We start from the raw sequence: 16,397 nt of genomic DNA, 5'->3' as shown, positions 1-16,397 counted from the left end.
TAAATTAAAAAAGGAGTTCTCAGGGCTGCCAACCTTACAGTAGAGGTTGAGTGGTAGTATATTACTCCTACATGAGAGAAAAAAAATCAAAAGGACTGCTTACTAGACGTTGGGGAAAAAAGAGGCAAAAATAACTCCCTGGTTTCTAGGCTGGTGAAACGCAATTACAAGTGAAAAGCAGGCTTGATGGACAAGAAAATGGATTCAGGTTTGGACAGACACTGAGTTTGACATGTCTGCAGATTTAGCAATATATTTCACCCTCAAAACCTTAACAATATGTTAAAGTTAACTTTCAGAAATGTACTAGGTAAGTTTGTTTACTCTGTCAATTTCATATGTGCAGAAAAATTGGAGATCATGCATGAAAGAATGATATATAAAATCATCTTCTGTACATGCACATATGAAAAAGCAGTAGCTATTAATAAATTGGCTTCATTAGCAGAAGAACCTGCAAAAAGTTAAATGATGGTAGTTTTATGTCACCATCGGATGCTTCAAAGAGAAAATCAATTTATTCCAATTATTTCCATCATTTTCATTTTTTTCACTCAATTTATACATTTAAAAAAGCTTTTGGCTGTTGATTCTTTCAAAAATGAAATATCTGTATTGTGAATGCTGTCATAAATTCATTTCAAAAGTTCCATCATTGAAAGGGAAATGAATTGTAGATGCAGTAAGTATGTAAATACAGAGTTTGGTGGAATGTAGTATCTTTAAATTAAGAAACTGGTGGAGCAGAACTGTAATTTTAATTGGTATGGTCCATACATAATAACAAACGTGTGCCAAAACAAACTGTGATGGTCTGTTAATAAAAACAGAAGCTATAAACATTTGGTTACAGTCAAGATAGAGTGATGAGGACTGGATTCATTTTTCTTACAACAAACCAATGACCCCAGCTTTCATTTTATTATAAGAAAGTAGAAGATGAGAGCACACTAAACCTAAAGTAAGCAGATGATAAAGTAAGGAAATAATAAAGATCAGAGTTGAAATTAGTGGAACAGAAAAGAGGAAAAAAATGGAGAAAATACATGAAACTAAGAGCTGTTTTTTGGGGAAGATCAATAGAATCACTGTAGCCAGACTGATCAGAAAAAAGAAATGTTCCTGTATTTCAGTGTAGGAATGAGAGAGGTGACATCACTACAGATGCTACAGATACTAAAAATAATATTACGAACAATTTTATGCCAATAAATTTGACAATTTAGATGAAATGTACAAATTCCTTTAAAGACACAAATTGCCAATGTTCACTTAAGAAATAGATAACCGGTATATGCCCTGTATTTATTAAAGAAATGGAAATTGTAGTTTAAAATTTTCCCACAAAGAAATTCTAGCCAAGGTGGATTCACTGGTAAATTCTATCAAATATTTAATAATATAAATAACACCAATTCTACACAAACTCTTCCAAACTAATTGGAGAGGAAGGAATGCTTCCCAATTCATTTTCTGAGGACCAGCATTATCCTGACACCAAACCAGACAAAGATATTACTAGAAAAGAAAATTACAGACCTATATCCATCATTAATTTAAATGTACAAATTTTAAAACATTTTACGAAATTGAATTTAATAATTCATTCAGTGGACAATACATGACTAAGTGGGATTTACCCCAGGAATTTACCAGGAATTTAGAATTGGTTTAACATTTAAAAATCAATGTAATGCACATATTAATAAGCCAAAAAAATCAAAAATATGATTATGTCAATAGATGGAAAAGGCATTTGACAAAATCTAACATCTATTAAGAATTATGAAGTGTTAGATTTTATCCTGCTTGCCAGCAAATAAGTTGGCTTGCCAGTTTCATAGATGCTAGCAGACAACTTTTGGTTTAGAGATAAGGGTTGTATTACTCATAGCATAATAGGCAGCAGGAGATTCATTTTCACATTGGTTCCCATTTCTTCTGAGTCCATGAGGATGGAGGTGGGCTCTGGTGGATGCTGCATAAGTAGTGAGGCTGTATTACAGCTGAGGAACTCTTGAGATAGAGAACTAATCTTACAAGGAAGCTGCTAGCAAACCTGCTCAACTTTTGCCTTTAGGGACATATTATCTTTATTATCCTGAACAGCAAATCAGCCTTCCCTCTGCCTCAAAAAAAGGTGCTATCTCTGTCTTCCAACTCTGTTTACTGTATGAACATCCTTGAAAAGATGGTCCAGAGCAAAACTGGTAATTCCTGGCAGAAGATGTGCAGAAACAGGAGAAACTCATTGGAAGACAATTCTTCCAACAATATCCAGCCTTCTTTCTACACCGAGTAGCCATTCCCTCAGCCATTCTGCTCGGTATGACCTGACCAACAGGGTTGGTACCAAATCTGTTTAATTTGTGTCTTTGTAATGTTTACAGTAAAAAACCAGATGACTTTCTTGGATTTTTGTATTGACATTTCCTCTTGGCTCAAAGCTTTAATCCCGGGACAGCAAGATATATAAGTGATTTTGCAGACTCCACCTTGTCATGCAAGGAGGAAGAGTAATTCCGTCATCTATAACAACTCTGACCCATGAGTTAGGGCAGATTTGAATGACTTTTGGGTCCAACATGGTGTTTCCTTAACATGAAGGTCTATTATGACTGCTCCTAAGGTACATTTTACCTTGTTTTGAGGAGAGAGATAATGCCTGGCTTTCACACAAGAAGTCTTGGGGTGCACATGATGCCCCTGGAAGCAAGTGTTGCTTACAATTGTTACAGCCCCTAAAATGGTACCAGCTAAGTTTAGGGGTACAAGGTAACAGTGCCTGCAATTTAGGGCTCCCACTTTAGTTAAAATAATTGGGTATAGTCTTTGTTTAAGGAGAGACTACCTGAGTGCTGTCAATCCAGTTTTTCCTATTTGGTCACATCATCAGCCAAATGGAGTTTATCTGTACCATGGAATGACTGAGAGTGGGGTTGTGGAAGACATATGGGAGTGTTTTTTTGCAGAGGTGCAGAAGCTGGGGCCATTCTTGCTGCTTCTGATAGATTTATCGGTAGGGTTAGGGGAATGACAAATTGTCAAAACTGTCTGTTGGAAGATAGCATACCTAGCAGTCAGTTAAATGTAACACATTGATAACAGTTTTGGATCTCAGCTCACTGCAAGCTCCGCCTCCCGGGTTTACGCCATTCTCCTGCCTCAGCCTCCCGAGTAGCTGGGACTACAGGCGCCTGCCACCTCGCCTGGCTAGTTTTTGTATTTTTAGTAGAGACGGGGTTTCAGATCTCCTGACCTCGTGATCCGCCCGTCTTGGCCTCCCAAAGTGCTGGGATTACAGGCTTGAGCCACCGCGCCCGGCCCCACAGGTTGATTTTTAAGACAGTTATTTTTGAAATTTGTTTCTGAATTGAACGATTTTATAGACCCATTGATATAATGCAGATGTGTTAGTTAATAAATAAATATTTCAAAGCATTTTAACGTTAGCATCCCCTTTCGCTTTGGAGCAGTGTTCTGGTTCAGATGACAAATCATATGATCATTTTTTAAAAGACCTAGTTCATTTATCCATGACAGTTTTTTTTTTTTTTTTTTGTAACCAGTACAGGTAGTAATGATCTCTTTTACCTCCGAACTTCCAGAACATGTTCTATGTATGCTTCATATGTAATTTATGCATACTATACAGTTTTTGCATTGTATGTGCTTGTCTCCTACCAGATTGTGACTTCTTAAGTATTGTGACAATATTAATTTCTGTCCTTGCCAGGGCCTGGTAGCATGCTTGGCACACAAAAATTATTTGGTAAATACTGTTTTAAAACCTTCCCCGCTCCTCAACTTTTTATTTAATATATATTATTGGGGAGTCTGTATTAAGTGATTCTTGGTGTTTACTGTTTGATAATCTCATATACCTCACAAGAATTTTGTGGCTTGGATGAAGCAGGTAAATATCCTTGTTTTATGTATACATGGCAAAAGTTGAGGCTCAAAGAAATCGTGTTCTTTCTCAAGGTTAAGACCTTTACGACAGTTCTGGGATCAGAATGTAGGTCTCTGGAATCATCGTTTATTTCTCTTTCCATTATACCATGCTGTATTAGATATTTAATTTATATAAGGAGATAGATGCTAAATTGAGTATTATGTTTTCCTTACATGAAGAGATGTGTTTGTGTTTAATGTGAGATTATTTAAGCAGTGTCGCTACTTGAAATTCTACCTGTGCGGAAGGCTTTGAGGCACTTTTATTCAGTGTACTTTTTTTTTTTTTTTTTGTGGTATGATGTAGAATGGTTTAATGTTTGGCCTGTTTTTTTATTTCCAATAGAAGTAACCAGTGTTAACAGTTGCATTAACATCCTTCCATGCCCTTCTTGACACTGATAGAAACATAGGTTTACATTTATAAGGTTTTTATCTAATTTGATATATGTGAATGTCTATTATTCTTAATCTGTTGCTAGATATTTTTTTCTGGTTCTCGTCTACCACAAACCATGTAGTGACTCTCTTTGTACATATATCTTTAATACCAGAATGGGTACTTCATAGATATTTGCTGAACAGAGCAAACTGAGGCACAGAATAGCATGAATGCCCAGTAACATTGTTAGTTTACCCAACTTTTTTTTTTCTTTTGTAACCACTGTTTTTTGCAGTAGTCTAAGGGCTTCTCTAGCTTTCACTTGAAAATAATCTGAAAAATTAGAAAGCACCCAGACTTTGAAACCTGATGTGGGTTTTAGTTAATTTTCTGGCACACACTAGCTGTAGTGAATGAATATAGACAAACTGATTTATATCCAAAGCCTCTCGCATTAAATTCTTACCTTGCGGCTGGGCGCGGTGGCTCAAGCCTGTAATCCCAGCACTTTGGGAGGCCGAGACGGGCGGATCACGAGGTCAGGAGATCGAGACCATCCTGGCTAACACGGTGAAACCCCGTCTGTACTAAAAAATACAAAAAACTAGCCGGGCGAGGTGGCGGGCGCCTATAGTCCCAGCTACTCGGGAGGCTGAGGCGAGGCGGAGCTTGCAGTGAGCTGAGATCCGGCCACTGCACTCCAGCCCGGGCGACAGAGCAAGACTTCGTCTCAAAAAAAAAAAAAAAAAAAAAATTCTTACCTTGCAGAGATTAGAGAAAAGACATTTAAAGCACTTAATGTAGAGGACGTAAAAAACTTTGGTAAATATGGTTGTTTTTTGTATTGTGATAATAATACTGGCTAATAGTTAGTGGACCCTTAAAGTGTGCTGGGCACTGAATTAAATTTATCTTCTACATTATCTCCTTAATTCCTCCAAACAACTCTGTAAGGGTGAGGAATGGAGAGGTTAAATGGCTATATTCCTAGTAAATGTAGGAGCCAGGATTCAAACTCTGGCAGTTTGGAGGCCAAGCTCTTAACCACTACACTATTACTGCCGTATGCTAGAGCAGATTCTGAACCTTGGCACTGTTGATATTTTGGGCCAGATATTCCTTTGTTGTCAGGGGTTGTCCTGTGCAATGCAGGATATCTATCGGCATCCCTAAATCAGAACTATTTGGTAGCCTCTACCAAATAGATGCTAGTAGCATGTCCCCTACCCCCCACACCAGTGAAAATAATGACAATTAAAAAAAAAAAAAGGCCTATCGTTGCCAAATGTTCCCTGGGGAGCAAAATCACCCTAGTTGAGAACTGCTGTCCTAGAAAGACATTTGGGAGGGGAGGAGGAGACGTGACTCTGAAGTAGTTGAAAATATACAGTTGGAATTCAGGATAAGGATCAGAACTAAAGATGTATTTGAAAGTTACCCTTAAGTGGTAGTTATTTACTTTCCCAGAAAAAAAAGTATACAGTAAGAAAAAATAATAATAATACAGGGCTAAAGACAGAGCTGGAGAAATGGAACAGTTGAGTGAAAAGAGTGGATAGAGGAGCCAGAGACTGAGAGAGAGAGGGAACCGTCATAGAGTGGTAATTCAATGAAAATAAACTCTTGAAATGCTTTAAATTATAAATATACTCCCACTATAAATAATTGGGATATATTAAAGGAAGTAATGAGATTTGGCTGTGAGCTTTATTGGTTTTACCGTTTTGTTTTGTCATGTCTTGCATTTCCTTTAGTTAATATTTTATTTCACGTTGAAGGAAAAAATGAATTATTCTGTTTACTGAAGAGAATAATTTATTATTTCAGGTTGCCGAGGAGCCCAAGTAGAAGAAATATGGAGTCTAGAGCCTGAGAATTTTGAAAAATTAAAGTAAGTATAATTTTAGTTGTGTTAATAATATGTATATTCATTAGCAAACTTAAAGGATATTCAGATTTGTTTGTTTATTTTACTTGGATTACTGTATGTTTAATAAGTTATGTCCTTTAAGTCTGTTCAATCCTGTGAGATAGATATTATTATTCTCTTTTTATAACCAAGAACCTGAGGCTGATAGGTAACTTGCAAGGGAGTCAAACCTAAGTCTCTGTAGTTCCATATCCACAAAGTACTGGTGGGCTGAATTTTTTTTTTTTTTTTTAACAAAATTCCGTCATATATCAATAGTGTTAGAATGTGGAACACATTTAACATAAAAAGCAAGAACAGTAGGTCAGTGTACTAAAGCATATTTAATACATAATGTATATTTATAATAATCCAGAACTTGCCTACACACTATCACATTGCCTCTTGGGAAAGTTATATTTAAAGTTCCAAATGTTGATGCCAGAAACAGCTTTTATCCTTCCCCCATCTTTCTGACCAGAATCACCTCTCTTAACTTCTCCTTACCCCTGACCACCATGCCCTCAAACATTGACCCTGTGTCTGCAAATGGAGGGCTAGAGGAATTTTCACTGCTGGGAGACTTGGAGTCTTGGAATAGGGTCAAGGAATAATCTTTTAAAAGGGAAAATAGGAACTTACGGATATGCCAACTGTTGTTAATAGTAAGAAGGAGATAGGTAGTTTTCTTCTTCCTACCTTTCTCCTCCCCGTAAAAAGAGCGATCACTTTAGATGAAATGAGATCATTTGTGGCTAACATCAGGGAAGGTTAATTAAAAATGCATCATTTGAACTGTCTTTAAAAAGATAGGAGCCACGCATGGTGGCGTATGCTTGTAGTTGTAGCTACTCAGGAGGTTGAGGTGGGGAGATCACTTGAGCCCAGGAGCTCAAGTCCAGCCCAGGCAACATAATGAGAACCCATGTCTAAAATAAAATTGAATCAAATAAAAAGGAGGAAGTTTTGGTTTTTGTTTGTTTGTTTGTTTGTTTGTTTTAAACTGTCTCACTGTGTCACCTATGTTGGAGTGCAGTGGTGTGATCTCAGCTCACTGCAACCTCTGCCTCCCGGGTTCAAGTGATTTTTCTGCCTCAGCTTCCCAAGTAGCTGGGATTACAGGCACGCTTTGCCAGGCCTGGCTAATTTCTTTGCTTTGTTTTGTTTTTGTTTTTTTAGTAGAGATGTGGTTTCACTATGTTGTCCAGGCTGGTCTCAAACTCCTGGCCTCAAGTAATCTGCCCACCTTAGCCTCCCAAAGTGCTGGAATTACAGGCTTGAGACAACACACCCAGCCCTGAGGACAGGAAAAGTTTTTTTGTGGGGTGGGAGGCAGTTGTGATAGATAGACTAGAAGGAATTTCAAAGTAGTGATTTAATGTTTTGTGCTCAAAAACAGTTTCTTTAGGAAAGTGGATGATTTCATTATGTATGAGATGGTAGCATCAATTCATACTGCAATATGAGGATTTTTCATGAATAATATATGAAGATTACTTCCTATATTTAATATAGAGAATATATGCTATCAGCCACTTATCTATAAACATGTTACATGAACTTTATATATTTTGGAGTTCAACCAGCTTCTGGTTTTACTATATTCTTATTTTTTTAATTGAGGTGATATTGGGTAGAAATGAATAGTCTACAGATTTGAGAGTAAACCTTTCACTATAATTTTATTTTAACTGATATAATTTTAAGTTGTATTAGCGTCTTCTAAGGCAACAGTCTAGTGACTATGAATGGCAATAGTGATCTTTTAAAATTTCCCATATTTCATTTGCATTATATTTGTTAAATAACTGACAACATTTTATAGATTAACAATGTATTATGAAAGGAGCAGGGTTTGTCACTAATTTGTATTTTGTTTTGTAGGCCAGTTCATGGGTTAATTTTTCTTTTCAAGTGGCAGCCAGGAGAAGAACCAGCAGGCTCTGTGGTTCAGGACTCCCGACTTGACACGATATTTTTTGCTAAGCAGGTATGGTCCTTGGATACTCTGAAACGTCTCAAGAGCAACCCTTTTTATAAACAAGACTCTAGTTTACTACTATTTGCTACTAGTATAGTAGTCTTCAAACTCTTACACTCTTAAAAATTATTGACATCTCCACTTACAGTCTTAAAAATTATTGACATCCCAAAAGAGCTTTTGTTTCTAGGATTATCTATCAATATTTGCCATATTAGACATTAAAACCGAAACATTTTGTTAGTATTTAGGCCAGGAATAGTGGCTTATAACTATAATCCCAGCACTTTGGGAGGCCAAGGCAGGAGGATCCCTTGAGCCCAGGAATTTGTTTTTTTCTGTTTCTGAGATGGAGTCTTGCTCTGTCGCCCAGGCTCAAGTGCAGTGGTGCAAGGCTCGCTGCAACCTCCACCTCCCAGGTTCAAGCAGTCCTCCTGCCTCAGCCTCCCAAGAAGCTAGGATTACAGGCGCACGCCACCACACCAGGCTATTTTGTGTTTTTGGAGAGATGGGGTTTCATCATGTTGGCCAGGCTGGTCTCAAACTCCTGATCTCTCAGGTGATCCACCCGCCTTGGCCTCCCAAAGTGCTAGGATTACAGGCGTGAGCCACTGTGCCCAGCCGAGCCCAGGAATTTGACACCAGCCTGGGAAACATGAAGAGACCCATCTCTGTAAAATGAAAACAAAAAAATAAATTAGCTGGGCATGGTGGTGGCATGCCTGTGGTCCCAGCTACTTGGGAGGCTGAGGTGGGAGGACTGCATGAGCCCAGGATATAGAGGCTGAGTCAGCTATGTTTACATCACTACACTCCAGCCTGGGCAATAGATCTTGACCCTGTCTCAAAAAAAAAAAAAGAAAATAAGAATTATGAATAGATTTGAAAGTAACAATAATAAACTTGTTATATGTTAACATAATCACATTTTTTAATGAAAAATAACTATAGTTAGCCAAAAAAGTTAGCTAGTAGATTGCATTGTTTTACATTTTTGCAGATCTTTTAAATGTCTGCCTTAATAGCACAGATGGATCCTACATGCTTCTTCAATCTGTTGCAGTGTTTTTGTTTTGTTTTGCTTTTGGTTGAAATTAATGAAAAAAGTTCTGTCTCACACATATGTGTAGTTGGAAAAGGAGAAATATTGTATTTTTCAGGTAAATATGATATTCTTTGACAATATGTCAAAACTTTAAAAGTATTGCTTTCTCAAAGGTTAGTTGCAATGTAAAATTTGTACTTTGTTATGGTCAAATCCTTTGGACCCCTTCAAATGGATCTTTTATTCCTGTATGATTTTGTAACATTGTACATTATTGATTTGTGAATGTCTAAGTGTTGACACATTAGATACGATATTATCAGAGAAGTTAAGTTACCTATGGCAAACCTTTTAAGCTCACAGTAGCAGATCTAAGTTTTACAAAATTTTAATTTTTAAATTTGCACTTGAAAATTCAAATTTTATCAACAACAACAAATATTATTAGGTGTTTGTTCACAAAGCCACAGACTGATTAAACTCATTTTTAAGAAAATATCTGCCAGATATGCTTGTCTGGAAAACCACATTTGTCTCTCATTTGTTATTTCAAGCAAAAATGATGTTCCAAGGAAAAAAGCTAACAATTTAGCTTACAAATCAATTGCTGAAGTACTTTCTTCAAGATAACTAGCATATTTTGGTATACAGCAGTAGTTCTTTATTTGTACTTCCTATTTCATTCCACAGAATATTAAAGACTTGTACTCCAAAGTCAAAGTTTGATAAAAATAAGTTTTACTGCTTTGTCAAAGACTTTTTTTTAGTAAAACTTGCTCTTGTTTTATTTCTTTTTTTTGAAATTCTTATGTATGTCAGTGAAATAGTTTAATGTCATTGCCTAGATTCATGCTAAAATACCAGCAGTTTTACATACTGTTGCTTTTATGCCAACAGTGCAGATGGAAAAGAAGAGGAAAAGGTTAAAACTATCTTAGAATTACGGTGGAAACCATTTTGAGCTCACAAACTCCTTGAAAAGGGTCTTAGGGATTCTTAGAGAGCCATAGATAATACTTTGATTGCATTTGTTTGAAAATTGCGCTTGTTTCTAAGACCCAAAAAATTGCTTAGAATAATCTGAATAACCTTTGGAAAGGTGGAAAATAAAACTGCTTATTCTCATTACTGCCCTTGAGATAAGGCCTTTGTTTAAAGTAGCTTGTTTTCCTTTTTCTTTTATTTTATTGCTGCTTTCCATTTTCCTCTGACTTTTTTGAATTGAGCATTCTTAGAGAAATTAGAATTTCTTGCTTTTACTTTAAGGAAAATAGGGTTTTTTTATAGTGTAGTTAAAAATGTATCATTTGGTTTTTTTTCTGATAGCAGAACTTAACATTACAGAAATACATAGTGATGAACATGAATATCCTTGTAATCCCACACCCATCTCTACTAACCATTTAACAAGTTTGACTCATCCATTTAATCAACAAGTAATCATTGAGCACCTACTTTGCTAGGCATTGTTTTAGATACTACATATATAATAGTGGATAAGAGAGGCATGCTCAACAACTATAATAATAATGATAATAGTAATAATACAACAGTAGGCAACATTTACTGCTCTTGTTGTGTGCCAGATATTGTAATTTAGGTATATTATTTAATCTTTGCATCAACCCCATGAGGTTGTCTTTATTTCACAAATGAAGAAATTGAGGCCTAGAAAAATTATTTGCCTGAGATCACACAGATAATATTTAGTAGATCTAGAACTTAAATCCAAGTATAAAGCCCAGGTTTGTGATTTTATATGTCATACTTCCTCCCACGTTTTCTATTCATATGTTAACATGTTTTCCTTACAATTTTGTTTGCTAAAATTGGATTATTATGCAAAATATTTTGTTTTTTTTTTTTACTTAGTGATGAAAGTTTGACTTTGTTTCATTTCAATACACATAATAAATATTAGTTAACATTTATTGAAGGTTTACTAAGTACTTTTATATATTTTAAATTATAAATTTATACATAAATTTATATTATTTATATATTCTATAAATTATTATATTTAAATATATTTAATATTTAAAATTATTAATCTGATCCCTTAAAACAATTATCTGGTTTTGCAGTTTCCTCATCATTTTACAGATGTAGTAACCGAGTCCTAGAGAGGATAAGAAACTTGATCATGTTATGTAGTTAGTCAGTGGCAGAGCTAGGGTGCAAACCCAGGCACTGTGGCTCTGAGGTCTGTACTATTAACCTTATTACAGCACTGCCTCCTTTAGTGTTCTTGATATAGATATCCTATAATTTGATTAATCTTCTAGTAGTCAACATTTTGAGTTTCTAATTATTTCCCTAATCTAAATAATCTGGTCGGGCATGGTGGCTTATGTTTGTAATCCTATCATTTTGGAAGGCTGAGATGGGAGGATCACTTGAGTCCAGGAGTTTGAGACTAGCCTGGGCAATGTAGGCAACCCTGTCTCTAAAAAAAGTAAAAAGTTAGCCAGACTTGTTAGCACACGCCTACCAAGTCTTAGCTAGTCTGGAGACTGTCCAGACTAGCTTGAGCCCAGGAGGTCGAGGCTGCAGTAAGCTATGGTCATGCCACTGCACGCCAGCCTGGAGAGCAGAGCAAGACCTGTCTCAAAAACAAAACAAAAAGTCCAAATAGTCCATTTATATAATATTTTTGTACTTATGTATCATTATATATATAGTAACTATAATTTTAAATCCACAGTTGTTTGTGAATTTTAAGATCTAGGTAGCAGAGAAAAGCTAGGGGACAGATGAGTTTAAAAGTCTGTCAGGTGATTTTTCCCCTTTTTAAAAATGTTATTATTTTTTCAATGTATATAAGTATATATGCCATTATAAAAATTGTAAACATTATAAAATGGATGCTGTAGAAAATAAAAATGTCTTGTAATCTCTGCTTTAGACATAGGCACTGAAAACAATTTATATTTTTACAGATTTTTTTCCCATGTATGTTTTTGTATATTTGTGTTAGGTTATTCTTATATATTATTCTTATATATTATTTCTTATAAAGAAATACCAGAGACTGGGTAATTTATAAAGAAAAGGTTTAATTGACTAGAGTTCTCCAGGCTTTATAGGAAGCCTGGTGGTGGCATCTGGTCAGCTTCTTGGGAGGCCTCAGGAAGCTTTTACTCGTGGTGGTAAGCAAAGCAGGAAGAGACATCTCACATGGCTGAGCTGGAGCGAGAGAGAAAGAGAGAATGGAGGACACACTTTTGAATGATCAGATTTTGAGCAAGAGCTCACTTAACACCAAGGGGATGGCCTAAGCAATTCATAAAGGATCTACCCCCTTGATCCAAACACCTCCCACCAGGCCCCACCTTCAGCATTGGGGATTACATTTCACCATGAGGTTTGGGCAGGGACAGATTTACAAACTGTATCAGTAAATTAATTAATTGTGTTTCTTCCACACTAAATTGTAAACCTGGCAGTTAGGGATTTTGTTTTTATATTCAGTCCTTGGTACGTGATAGGTATCCAATAAATGCAGACCAAACTGTTCATCTCTAAGAATATTATTGTTAAAGAGTGCTAGAATTTACTAACACTGGGATACTATGATGTCTGATTTATGGAGACCTAGCTATTTTTAAGGTATAAGAAAGTACTCTATACACAAAGAAAAAAATGATAGTAGAGTATGACTTTATAGAGTCCCTTGATATTTTTTAGTTCTGTGTTACATTTTTCTCTTACAGTGTTTTATTTGTATTATTCCAGTTGTGTTTATGAAAGTGTCAGATTAGTGATTCCCCATATCATTGTTGGTACTTTATTTTGCTAACAGTTCATATTAAATTGACAGGTCAATAATTCCCTATTAATATGTCAGTCTTTTTAGTATATGCCTCCTATAAGCCTATGCTAGGAGAGTTATAATATATATTACATCAATATGTAATAGTTGATTTTAGGTTTCAAGGACTTACAGTAATAATTTCCAATCCAGGATGTCGGGAGTATTTTCAGAAATTTGAAAAAATTTAATGAAATCATATTTATTTGATAAGGTTATACAGATTAACTAAATGACATTTATAATGGGATTACCTCAATATAGAGAGGTATTTTGTGCTGATCATATACTCTAATTCAAGGGGGTTGTGTGTCTGTGTGTCTGTGTATCATTGGTTAATAAAATATTGAGGAAAGAAATATATCCTAGTAATTGCAATTTGTATATAAGGATCCAGAAATGAAATTTTGATAACTGTTCTCCCTCCACAAAATATTGTAGTCTTGTTATTTCACTGATGAGAGAACTGAGGTGTGATTTACTTGCTTAAAATCATGCTGCAGTGGTACTGAATTTGTGTGACTCCATCTGTTCAGTCTTTCAGAAAAGAATGATTGAATACCTACAATGTGCCAGATACTGTGGTGCTTCGAGAATGTAAAAGTACCATGATTCCTGCCCTCAAATATGCTTAAAGTTTAGTGGAAGCAACTGATATTAATCAATTAAATATAAAATTACAATGATGATAAGTGCTGAATGGAGTGAAATGAGAACTATATTACGAAGTTTAGGAACTATCCATGAAACTACCCTCACTTTGAACACCAACTGTAGAGTTTGGGATCCTCAGGACCACGTTCATTTCTGATAGCATTGCAGCCTTGTGATGACGGGGGTCCCCAGATCATCCTCAGGTTCTATAATTGATTAGAAGACTCATAGATGTCACTGAAAGCTGCTATACTCGTGATTATGGCTTACTACGACAAAAGAATGTAGATTAAAATTAGCCAAGTGAAGAGCCATGTGGGGTAGAGTTCAGGAAAGTTCCATGTGCAGAGCTTCCAGTTGTCTTCTCCCAGTAGCGTCACAGACAATGCTCACTATTCTGGCAACGCTGTGTGACAATATGCAGAGTATTGCCATCCAAGGAACCTCATCCGATTCTTGGTGTCCAAAGTTTTTATTGGGCCTTGGTCACATAGACCTGGTTGGCCACCCATGTGGCTGACCTTAGTCTCCAGCCCCACAGGAGGTTGAGCTGATAATCTTGACCCAATACGGCCCCCCGACCCAAGTCACATTGTTAGACTATCAGTGTGGCCCAAAGCTCCCAGGTAAACAAAGACATTCTTAGGCATGACTTTTCAAGGACTTAGAGCTCATCTCCCAGAAACCAAGGGCAAAGCGCTGACCTCTCTTTGGGCAAGGTTAATTTCTTTACTATATTCATAAAAGTGGGACTTCACCTTGTCAGAGAGAAAGCCTCTCTGAGTAAGTGACAGTTCAGCTGAAATCTAAAGGTTAAGTAGGTATTAACTAGGGGAGAGAGGTTCAGGATCATTCCAGATTAATTACAGCTTTATAGCAAAAGTGAATAAGACTAGTAAAAGGTACTGGAAGAAGACCAATGTAGCTGAACTGTGCACAGCAAAGGGGAGATGTCATGAGATATGAAGCGAACAGGAAATATGTTAGCCAGGATTAGGTACAGTTAGGCATAGGCATAGAGAAAAAATATAAGACATAGTTTTGTTGTTTTTTTTTTTAAGTAATATTTAAGAGCTGTCAAGGCTCCAGGCGCTTTTGTTTTGCTCCTTTGTGTATGTTTTCTGTTCTAAAGGTTATCTCATGGTCCAAGATGATCTCTGGAGCTTCAGCCATTCTTTCTCAATTCTGTATTCAGACAGGGAGGAAGGGGAAAGCACACTCCCTTCCCTTTTATAGAATTTGCCCATGTCACATGCATACTTGTCTCTGGCCAAAACTCAGTCATTTGAGTTAGCAGTAGAAGACACTAAGAAAGTTGTCTTCATTCCAGGTGGTCATGAGCCTAGATAAAATTTATATACTCTAGCCTACAGATGCAGACAGAGGTCAGATCTTACAGGGCATTTTAGGCTGTGATTGAGACTTTTGTTTGTATCTTTAGAGTAATAGAAAGTTACTGGAGTGTCATGAACAGATTTTCACTTAGAAGAGGCCATTTTCGCTCCAGTGTTGGGATTGCATTTGAGAAGTAGTGTAGGACATGAGTAGATGTAAGTTAGGAGGCTTTTGCAGAAGTCCATGTTATAGTAAACAAAAAATTGGAAGTAAAGAGAGATGTGAATAGATTTGAATAATATTTAGAGATCAAGTACTAGCATCTTTAATGTGTAATAGATTAGATGTGAGGACGGAGGAGGAAGACATTATGATGATGGCTGTTTTTCTTTTTTCCTAAAAAGTTGCTCTTAAGGTACCCAGAGTGGGATTATAAGAATCCTTGGTTAATAACACATATGTATGATTGGTTTACTCACGGTCTCCTTTTATTTATTTGATTATTTTAAGAAACAAAGTAAGTGCCTAAGAACCTACCACCGAAATAAACTTTATCTATGTGATTTCCTTCTGTCCCACCCATCGTTCAATGTACTTCTCATCTTCCCTCTTTCCATCCAGTGTAAGTAACCCTTATGTTGAATTCTGTTTACCATTTCCTTTTTATGTATATTTTTTGTAATCCTGAAAAAGGTGTTTGTAAATAAAATTTTAACTTGATAAAAGTATCGTGCTCTATATAAATTTTGGGAGTGTTTTTTGTTTGTTTGTTTGTTTTTGGAGACAGGATCTCAGTCACCCAGGCTGGAGTGCAATGGTGTGATCACAGCTCATTGTAGCCTCAACCTCCTGCTTTAGGCTTCTGAGTAGCTGGGACCATGGATGCACACCACCATGCCCTGCTAATTTTTTATATTTTTTGTAGAGACAGAATCTCATTATGTTACCCAGGCTGGTCTCTAACTCCTAGAATCAAATGATTCTCCCACCTTTGCCCTCACAGGGTGCTGGGATTACAGATGTGAACCATTATGCCTAGCCTACTTTTTTCACTTAATATTATATTGTTAAGATTCATCCGTAAGTTTATTATGATAGTTAATTTATTTTGCATGCTGTATGATACCAACTGCACTAGCATGCTACAGTTTACTTACTCTTCTGTAGTTTGTTCTTTGGGTTTTCAATTTGAGTTACTGTGAATTGTGTTGCTGTAAACATTTTTTGTACATTTGCAAGTTTCTCCTGGTATATACCTAGAAGTAGAATGACTATTTCATCTAATATGTAAATGTGCAACTTTTGGAGGAAGTATCTAAACGTTTT

At 36.2% G+C, this 16,397-nt stretch overlaps 1 protein-coding gene across 2 annotated transcripts in view; it reads left to right on the top strand.

The window, feature by feature from the left end:
- The window catches only part of UCHL5 (ubiquitin carboxyl-terminal hydrolase L5), a 51,924-nt gene that overhangs the window by 2,855 nt on the left and 32,672 nt on the right, over window positions 1-16,397 (top strand). For both annotated transcript variants that reach the window (XM_011934206.1, XM_011934205.1), the window contains 2 exons: window positions 6,164-6,227; window positions 8,130-8,235. In XM_011934206.1, coding sequence (XP_011789596.1) covers window positions 6,164-6,227; window positions 8,130-8,235 — 170 coding nt within the window. The remainder of the gene's footprint in view (window positions 1-6,163; window positions 6,228-8,129; window positions 8,236-16,397) is intronic.

The sequence above is a fragment of the Colobus angolensis genome, unplaced genomic scaffold, assembly GCF_000951035.1.
Source record: "Colobus angolensis palliatus isolate OR3802 unplaced genomic scaffold, Cang.pa_1.0 Scaffold132, whole genome shotgun sequence".
In the NCBI taxonomy this organism is placed as follows: Eukaryota; Metazoa; Chordata; class Mammalia; order Primates; family Cercopithecidae; genus Colobus; species Colobus angolensis.
The sequence above is the reverse complement of the archived record's forward strand: the minus strand, read 5'-3'. Positions and strand labels throughout refer to the sequence as shown.